General features: G+C 35.4%; 1 protein-coding gene across 1 annotated transcript; it reads right to left on the bottom strand.

The window, feature by feature from the left end:
* Nucleotides 1–791: 791 nt before the first annotated feature.
* On the bottom strand, nucleotides 792–10,186 carry LOC107847550 (probable alpha,alpha-trehalose-phosphate synthase [UDP-forming] 9). The gene is made up of 5 exons (XM_016691866.2): nucleotides 9,905–10,186; nucleotides 9,661–9,751; nucleotides 2,331–4,408; nucleotides 1,724–1,991; nucleotides 792–1,636 (listed from the first exon to the last, which is right to left on the bottom strand). Exons 3-5 carry the CDS (start codon nucleotides 4,307–4,309, stop codon nucleotides 1,313–1,315), a joined length of 2,571 nt encoding a protein of 856 aa, XP_016547352.2. The 5' UTR covers nucleotides 4,310–4,408; nucleotides 9,661–9,751; nucleotides 9,905–10,186; the 3' UTR covers nucleotides 792–1,312.
* Nucleotides 10,187–10,390: the final 204 nt, after the last annotated feature.

Raw genomic sequence — 10,390 nt, 5'->3', positions numbered from 1 at the left:
TGAAAACTGCCAACTTATATCGTAATCAATTTTGTGTGATCGCGTCTATACCTTATTTTTTTCCTCATCTTGCTCTTTACTCATTAGTTAATAATTTTCTTTTATGCTTTACCTAATATTTTTTATTATATCTCTACCCCGCACCTTACTTTTTCCTTTGCGACATTGTAAGCTTATTCTATATATTGCTAGAGCGTAACTTTATGGAACGATGAAAAAGGATACTAGTATTATACTCCCTCCGTTTCAAAATAAGTGAATTATTGGAGTATTTATTGATGTTTCAAAATAAGTGAATCATCAAATTTTTTTCTAAATTTACCCTTATAATTTGACAACCAATTAACTTTTAAAAAAGTATTACAAGAACAACTTTTTCTTTTTTTGAGATAAAAATAAAAAATTATGTTAAATTTATGTCTTTAATATTTTTTCCTTAATATGTATGCTAAAATCCAACAATTTATTTATTATTTATTATAAAATAGAGGGAGTACTATCCATCGAAACATTGTATTCAACAAAACAATAGTATAATATAATATGCCGACATGCAATAACCATCCAAACAAGCTGTTACCTTGGAAAAGCAAAAGTAAGAATGGATAAAAACGTGACATCATTTTGAAGCCTACATTTCTGTTCACATTGAAATTGACACCTTATTCACAGGAAATGTTGAGGACGCCAGTTGGCAAAGATGATCTTTTGAGAGATCTCAATCAGGTCAAAAGGACCATTATTATAAGTTATCTACATAACGACTCACGCAGAATTGACCACAGAGCACAGAACTGAAAAAACCACTTCTTGCAATTATCAGATAGTAGTATCTGAAGTATTTACAATAGGAAAGCAGAACAATTGAACTAGTAAAGACATTTCGAGAAGATATTCCAGAAAAGTCTTAGTACTATGTACATGTTCAAGCGAACTCATTCAGTACAAAATGGCATCAAGCGTTGTTAGCAGCTTTCCACTTGGTGAAACTTAAACCAGTCATTAAGCTAAAGAGATAAATGTATCTATACAAACGCAATGGTGTTTGTTAATCATTCAGGGCATCATGACTACTGCAAAACTGTACTTCTATTAAATGTTTTTCCCCAATGATGGAATCTACAGAAAAAGTAGTCACCATCAAAGGTAATTTCAGGCCCTGAATGCAGCATAACCTGGTAACAGTCAGGCCTGAGTCCAGCTATCCATCACATAAAGTTAAGATTGCCGAAAGGATATACTCCTCATCGGTAAAAAATAAACCCCAAAAGTAAAACCATGTACATGCCCAACCACCAACTACTTTGCCTTCTCACAGAACAGAGTCGAATGCAACCTGGAAATGAGCAGTATGTCTTGGCTTTGGACAAGATGCATTAGCAAGACCTCGGAGCAGTCTAAGAACATCAGCAGTATCATCTAGGTAATACTTGGCTTTGCTTGGCTTTTGCCCAACAGTGCAGGCAAAGATATCTGGGGCAGCAGTGACCGACGGACTGGATACACTGCTTAATATGCTCTCAAACATGTCCTCATCTGATCTATCATCTCCAATGCACATAACAAAATCAGGTGGCTTCCCATTATCAACCATAATTGAGAGGACCTTTTGTGCCACTAATCCTTTAGTCACACCCTGCAAATAAGCAAACGAACAAGTAAAAACTTTTGAAGATGTCTCTATCTGCAGCAGATACAAACGCACTAGGGAGGAAGATCTTACTTGTGGCTTGACTTCGACAATGTGTTGGCCCCTCTTAACAACTGCAGGTTCATTTGCTAGTACATTTTCCAAATGATCCAACAATTCCTTTGCCTGACAGGAGCCAAAGTCTGGGTCCGCATCATGATGGTGCCACACCAAAGCACTCTCTTTAGGTTCAATATATGATCCATCCGTTGCTTCTGTGTATAGTTTCATAACGGGTTCCACAATCGGTTTCCACTCGAGATCAGAAGCCAAACATTCCCAATCCGACATTTTACTACCCCTGCAACATGATACAATCCTGGTTAACATGAAGGTATCCAAGGGAGACTTCAGAAGAAAAATTCCTAATGTGAAATTATAGAGCAACTGCAACAAAGGACTGCAGCATACAACAACAAAATACACAGTGCAATCCCAAAAGTGGGGTCTGGGAAGGGAAGGGAAGGGAAGGGTAAGATGTACGCAAACTTTACTCCTACCTTTGTAGGGTAGAGAGGTGGTTTCGATCGACCCTTGGCTCGAAAGAGAAGTTATTCGGAGAAGGGTTGCAAGAAAAAAATAGCACCAAAATATCAAGACACAGAAAGGACTGCGTCATGTTTACATAAAATATCCATACCTTATGAAATACCCATGTTCAGCAGCTATTCCAAGCCTTTCACATGGTGCAAGCCATTCACTTAATGAACTCCTTCCTCTTCCACTAACAATATACACTGTGTTTTTAGGATCATTGCTTAAAGAATTCAACAGCGTAATAACTTCAGCACTTGGAGCTTTAATCAATGATGACTGAGGTACAACAGTGCCATCATAGTCCAAGAATATTGCCCTTCTCTGTGTCTTCCTATATGAGGAGACCATGTGATCAATAGACAGCTTTCTAAAACTTGGAGAAAGTGCAATAACTCTGAAGCCCAGGCCAAGACCAATGCCCCAGCAACGCTTACTATAATGATCTTTGCAAGCTCTTTCCAAATCATGAATAAAGCTGCGAGCCCAGTAAGCTACATCATGAGAGCTTACATAGCGGTAGTGCTTCTCGTGACGAAGTTGTTTCTCGGAATCAGACATTGTAATGGCAACATTTAAAGCCTCAGCCACAGCTTCAATATCCCATGGATTTACTCTAATTGCTCCACTCAGAGATGGTGAACAACCAATAAATTCTGACACAACAAGCATGCTAGTTCTAGGAGAATCAGCTTTAATACCCATAGCATCATCCATACCAGGAGAACCTTGCCTGCAAACAATATACTTGTAAGGCACTAAATTCATTCCATCCCTCACAGCATTCACTAGGCAACATTCAGCAACAGCATAGTATGCAGTCTTCTCATGGCGAGGAACCGGACGATCAATCAAAATAACAGGCTCATAATTAGATCTACCGTAAATTTGGTTGATCCTTTCAGCAGTTGAATATGTCTCCCTCTTTGCTTCCTGAACATCTTTGCCCGAGCTACGAGCGGGGTTTACTATTTGAACAAGAACAAGTTTCCCCTGCAAGTTCTTGTCCTGCTGTAGTAGGTACTCAAATGCTAGCAATTTCAAACTAATGCCTTTGAATATGTCCATATCATCCACACCCAGAATTACCTTCTTCCCCTTAAACTTTTCTTGAACTTCTTTAGCTTTATCAAAAGTAGAAGAAAAGTTCATCACAGACTCTAGTCGACCCATATGTATGCCCACAGGCAGAATTTTAATGTAGACTGTACGACCAAAATAATCAAGTCCAATATGTCCTCGTTTAGATTCATAATCTAGACCCAACATTCGACTGCAGCATGACAGAAAGTGACGTGCATAATCGAAGGTATGAAAGCCAATTAGGTCGCAATTTAACAACCCTTTCAGAATTTCATCCCTAACAGGAAGAGTTCGGTAAATTTCTGACGAAGGAAATGGACTATGAAGAAAGAAACCTAGCTTGACCCGATGGTAGCGCTTCCTCAAAAATGTTGGGAGAACCATGAGGTGGTAATCTTGAATCCAGATATAATCATCCTCAGGATTAACGACTTCCATAACCTTATCAGCGAAAATCTTATTCGCAGAGACATAAGCTTGCCACATCTGCCGGTCAAAACGATCTCCATGATCAGGACACATTGGAAGCATGTAGTGGAAAAGAGGCCAAAGTTGCTGCTTACAGAAGTTGTGATAAAACTTTTCCTGGATATCATGGGGTACAAAAGCAGGCACACACTTGAACTCGTCAAGAAGTCGCTGAGCAACTTCCTCCTGTTCACTGGGTTCAATATCAACCTTGAGAGAACCCACATAGACAACCTCAGTTTCAGGGGAAAACCCATCCTTCAATTGCAATAGAAGAGAATCCTCATCCAAACTGAACAACCACTTTTTAACCATTGTATCTCTTTGAGCATGCAAAGGCAACATGTTTGCAACAATAATTTTTCGCTCTCGGCATGAGGATAACATACTATCTGAATCACCATCACTGCTTCCATGACCATCTGTGATGATTCCAGGAACTGTCATCACACGTGGAAGAGCTCTAGGTGTCGGTATATCTAGTATGTCTCCACATGCCATGTCCAAAAGATTGGCACAAGATCTTGACGGCATGATTATAGAGTGAAATTTGGTCTATCTTGTTAAACAAGCACTGCTCGAATTTGAAATCTATGCTTGAAGCATTCAGTCCCAAAGCAGCTGTGCACTAACCTACAGCACCAACAGGTAGAAAAAGACGGATTATTATTTAGCCAATGAGTTCATCATAAGACGTGATTCGTAACATCATCACAACATCAAACAATAGAACTGTGGATTGGTTAAATTGAGGATATTATCAAGCACCAAGCAAGGAATGGCAAAGAAACTAAGTAGGCGCAAATGTAAGTGTCAAGAAATATTTAATCTCAAACTCAAAAAAAGGGAAAAATTAGAGTTGATAGAACTGTTATAACATTACAATGATTCAATAATTCATCTCACTCGCATAATAAGAATGACATGAGAAATGCAGCGCCATGAAATTCGATAGCAGTAGTAGTTTTAAACAAAAATTTAAAAGCTGACAAGTGTAACCCTGCTAAATTGGTTAGCACTTGTAGTTTCCATAATATATCACTTGTCGGCATTTTTTTTCTTCTCAAAAAAAAAAAAAAAAACAAAGGGCTGACAAGTGATATATTATGGAAGCTACAAGTACTAACCAATTTAGCAGGGTGAAGGGTTGGTTACATGATAAGGTGGGATCCAACACAAAAGAAGAGAAATGCACATTTCCTAAGGCCATGGTATAAGAACATGGAATTTATCATAATAACCATAACATGGCTTTGATGGACCATGGAAGCAGTTAGCCAGTTACTGTTAAGCTGAAGCCTGAAACGGGCAGTGAACAAAGAAACAAGTACGAATAATAAGTTTAATTCTAATTTCAACGTGTTGAATAAGCTTGGTGGATGTTCATAACGAACTTAGGAATGATATGTTTATAACAAACCCAAGTCCAACCCAAAACCCATTTGAAGGTGAGTTCACCAAATCATGCCCCACCTCCAAGATCTTCAATTAAAAGGATATTACAAGAAAGGCCAGCCATTAATCCTTTCATCTATATGTAAAAAGCTAATTTGGTGGAGGAATGAACATTCCAAAGAAACTTAAAAAACTATGGAATTTTTTCAATATCTACTTTCTGAAGGTAGCAATTACAAGTAAGTGTGCTCACAATGAATTGCATCTATCCTTTTTACATTAAAATGGAAATCATTGGATATTCAATGCACCTTCAAACAATAAAGACATTTATACCACTATATATATTTCTAGAGTATACCAATTGCAAGTGTCCAGATTAGAACTAAATAGCTCGCCAAACAGCCACGAAATGAGTTCTAACATTCCATCAGAACTCTTAATATTTGTTGTTTAAGAATATGCAAGAGAAGAATTTAATTTAGAAGTACACTAATTGTCGAGTTCTTTGTTCCGCAATTATCATTTTCCACACAAACCTCCTATGTTAATACTCTCCTGGTAAGTAAATTTCATCTATGGTCACTTAACTTTGTGTCTATTCGCAAGTCACTTTTCTTTGACTCATTGCAGAAAAGTCATTTAACTTTGCTCCGACCATGACAAAAGTCACTATGACCGGATTCTACAATAATTCCACCGAAAAAATGATGTCGCAACCTTAATTAGTATAATTTAAGTGAATATATAATATACGACTCATATCTTGACCCTTTTTATATGTGCACAACCCAATTTTCCTTATGGATTATTTAATGAAAGGATACAAATTTCTTAATAGATTAGACTACCTAATAAAGACTATTTTCATAAAAAAAAATTGGTTGATATTTTTATGAAACATTTCATAATATTACATTCATCTGCCAAAAAGGTGCATCGAAAAAGAGTGATAAACAAGATAAAATTCTTCAAAACACATAAAATTGAAATACATGTATGATCTTATTTTTTAAAAAAATATATTTTTATTCTTTGAAGATAAATAAACATGCTAAAGATAGTTTTAAAATAAAATCTTTTTAACTGTGTCATTGAATAAGTATTGTCAAAATTTGTACAAATAATGTTACTGACAGTTGTGTTAATAAAAGTTATAAAATATAAGTACTTTAATAGATAAAGAAATTATAGGATATTTAATTTTTGTATTTATCAATTGAATTAATTAAACAATATGCAATTTATCAGAAACTAAATATTATAATAAAAACTTTTAAGAAAATTAATCGATTAATCAAACAATTAAAAATACAAAGACAAATTCAATAAATAGAGTAATTTATCATATTATTATGATATACCAAATGCAAAGGCCCAAGTGGCAAGGAAAAAATGTATGGAAAAAAATAATTTTATCAACTACATGTCACAATTTTAGAGAAAAAAAAAAATTTTATCAACTACATGCCAGAATTTTAAAGGAAAAAATAATTTATCAACACGTCTCAACTTTAGAGGATTTTAAGAAAATAGATGTATAATTTTATTTCATAAAAAAAATTGAAAATAATTTTATCAACTACATGCCATAATTTTAAAGGAAAAAAATAATTTATCAACACGTCTAACTTTAGAGGATTTTAAGAATATATATGTATAATTTTATTTCATAAAAATATCAAAAAAAAATTTTATGAAAATAGTCTTCACTAGGTAGCCTAATCTATTGAGAAATTGATATTTTTCCGTTATATAATCCATAAGAAAAATCGAGTTGGACATATATAAAAAGGGTCAAGACATGAGTAATATAATATTCTCTTAAATTAAAATTAAGAACTAATTGAGGTTGTCACATATTTTTCGGTGGGATTATTGTAAAATCCGGCCATCGTAACTTTTGTGATGGCCGGAGCAAAGTAAAGTGACTTTTGTGTAATCAATAAAAGAAAAGTGACTTTTGTGTAATAGACACAAAGTTAAGTGACCATGGATGAAATTTACTCCACTTTTTGCTATATGGACATGCTAATGTTATCAACAATATACATGATTCCTCGACTTGTTATTCTTCAGCTCTATCTGCACTTAGGAGCTGCTATTTATATATTTGTTGTTTGTGCTTACAATTGTTATTCCTAAATTATACAATATTTTACTTTTCTTATTTGTGCCTACATTGAAGCTCACGCTTTGCGCTTAAAGACCCAATGGATCTTGGAATTTAGCAGTTTATGCGTTTTTCACCTTTGATAACACTAATACAGAAAACGTAGATGATTGAAACTTAACCATCAAATTGGATATCCATAGAATCTAAAGAACCTGTAAAAGACAACTATATTTCTAGATAAATGAATCAAAATAAGATCCAGCTTTGTCATCTATGCAATAAAAGATGGTGATGAAGTCTGATCTTCCACAGTCAGTGGTAGCATCTTATTTAACATAACAGAAATTACAACCTTGTAATTTTTTAAAAAAAGAAAAATAAAGTAAAAACACAAGAAGTTAGGAAACAATTGATAGTTCATATAAGGGCATCAACTATCTGACCATTGATGGTATCAGGAGTAAAATACTCACCAGAAACGTCCAAAATCTGAAGTCAAGCAAGGAACTCAGAAAGTTTTTGCACTTGCTAAGTACTAAGATTCGAATAGCTTGCTCAATTTGGGTCTTGCCACTGCTGATGAGGCAACTACAGCTTGTGAGCACTAGATGCAATAAGCATACACTACGTGACCGGCCTTGGACAAAAATTCTTCCGTTTCCATTTTCATACAACAAGATCTTTATGTGATCATAAAGGGGATAATAATCATTTATCCCTGCTGGCACTTATCTAAGAGCCTAAGAAGCAATCAAATGCCTAGTTCCCGCCATCCCCCCTCTTTTTGGATAACCCTAGGGCCAGCTTGCACACACCTCGACTAATTCCATGGGATATCTGCAGATACCAATTAAGTCTATCCACCAAGGCTAGGATAAATGAGAAGAAATCACCGAGTGTTTTGTCTTCACTGAGATTAGAACCTGGGACCTCATGGTTCTAAACCACTTCATTGACCACTAGGCCACACCCTTCGGTGCTGGTTTCCTGCCAGTCCTTCACGGAATATTTATTATATTTGTCACCTTATGGGCGATTAACTTTAATTCTTTCAACTTTTGAGGTGTTGCACTCAATTTTATATTGATTGCGTGTAGGTCAGCATGGTCCACGTGCATAAGGAGACAAAAAACCGTTGAACACTTCAGCGGCTATAAAAAGTCCAGTTACGTCTCTCTCAAAACTTGTGAAAGCTTACCCATTTATTGACTTCCTTTTTAACTTTTTACTAAACGACAAATGTGAACTCCACGCGCATTATTGTGCTAAAGTTTCTCTGTTGAAACTAGCGGAACTTCTCTACAGAGAAATATTTGTCGTCTTCTGCTCATTAATGAACGGCAGTTCACGTACACGGCCATGCATGCCATGATCTCCAAGTAACACACCATATTACACCTGCCTGCAGAAACTCTGCATCTAGGTGCTTTCACATCCCTTTTTTTCTTTCTTCCACTCTAATTTATAATGTTAGCTCAACAAACATTCAAATACAATGCACATAACAGCTAAGCATCTAGATTTTTCTTCCAACATTTACTTCCACAGTTACTAAATGAATCTGTTACCATAGTCATTAATTCCAATCTCTTATCCATTTGATATTAGCATGAAATTACTGGTATAATTCATAATGTATTCAAGATTAGATTTCCTTTTTTTTTTTTTTACTTTTTTTAATAACCGTGATTTCCGAGCCAGCTTTCACACACCTCGATTAATTCGAGATAATACTTGTCACCTACCCCACTATGTGGGAATATAGTGGGTTTGTTGTTGTTGTTGTTGTACCTCCCACCAACGACATATACCATGTAACTCTGTCCACCAAGGTTAGCATAGATGAGAAGAAATCACCTAGTGTTTACTGAATCCAATTTCAAGAAACAAATACAACTTATCCTGACATTGTCCAAAAAAATCGGCACACTAAAGCTCCCACTTTACGCAAGGTCCAAGGAATGGCCCGACCAAAAAAGGTCTACTATATGCAGCCTTATGCCAAAGGCTGTTTCCAAGACTAGAACTCATGACATCCTGGTCACATGGCAGCAACTTTACCGGAAACCAATTACTCTTAAGGCTCCCCTTAAAAAAAAACGATTTATGAAATAACTTCATTTCCATGTATCATTTCAACTCCTCTAGGGTTTTAAGTCGTGAATCACAAAATCCAAAAACGCTGAAACTAGTTCAGAATAAACATCTCCGAATTGAAAAAAAAAATGAATATTTCCTGTGAAATACAGTAAGTACGATGACAAAAGTCCAGTCATTATATAAAGTCTAAAGTACAAATACATAAAAATCTAAATTGAACCGATCCGAAATAAAACACCGCTATAGAAATCACAGAAAATAATAAATTTCTCACCTTAAATTCAATTTCAACAAAATTCTCAACCTTCTAAAAGCTCCACAGAAATTTCCGATCAAATATTCCGAACAGAAAAAAAATTCAATCACTGCAAAACAAACCAAAAAACAACAAGCAACACATCAATTTCCGCCGTCTCATCACCGAAATACTCATTTACCATATGAAAAAACCTCAAAACCATGAAAATCCCAGGAAAAATAAACAAAATAACAGAGAGACGGAGGTGTATATGCTGTACCGGAAAAATAGAAATCCGGTGACCGGAAAACGGTGATGACGTTAGAATCCGACAAATTCACGAAGCGCCGATAATTATCACATACATGTAGAGACAAAGAGAAAGTGTAACTGTGTGTGTTTTTAGGTGTTTTTGCAGAGATCAAATGCGTGTATTTGCAGAGAGGAGAAGAGAAATGAGAGGAGGGAAAAAGTAAAATGTTGATGCAATAAGTACGATTTCTATAAAAAGGGGGCAAACAAAGCTCGACTTTGGGCTTTAAGGGGACTGGCGACTTTACGTGTGAGAAGATAAAGTCGACCCTGCTTAACCATGGTTACTATATCAACTAATAATCATGGTTAAGCTTTTGAGTTTTACTTCCTCATTTTCCCCATTTGTTTATTTTTCTTATTTACAATTATATCCTTATCTATACTATCTATTTAAATTTATTTTACCTACTTTTCTTTTTAGTTAGAATAACCATACTTATCATCTTTTTGG

Source organism: Capsicum annuum, chromosome 11, assembly GCF_002878395.1.
Source record: "Capsicum annuum cultivar UCD-10X-F1 chromosome 11, UCD10Xv1.1, whole genome shotgun sequence".
NCBI lineage: Eukaryota > Viridiplantae > Streptophyta > Magnoliopsida > Solanales > Solanaceae > Capsicum > Capsicum annuum.
Note: the sequence above shows the minus strand (reverse complement) of the source record. Positions and strands in the feature narration are given on the sequence as shown.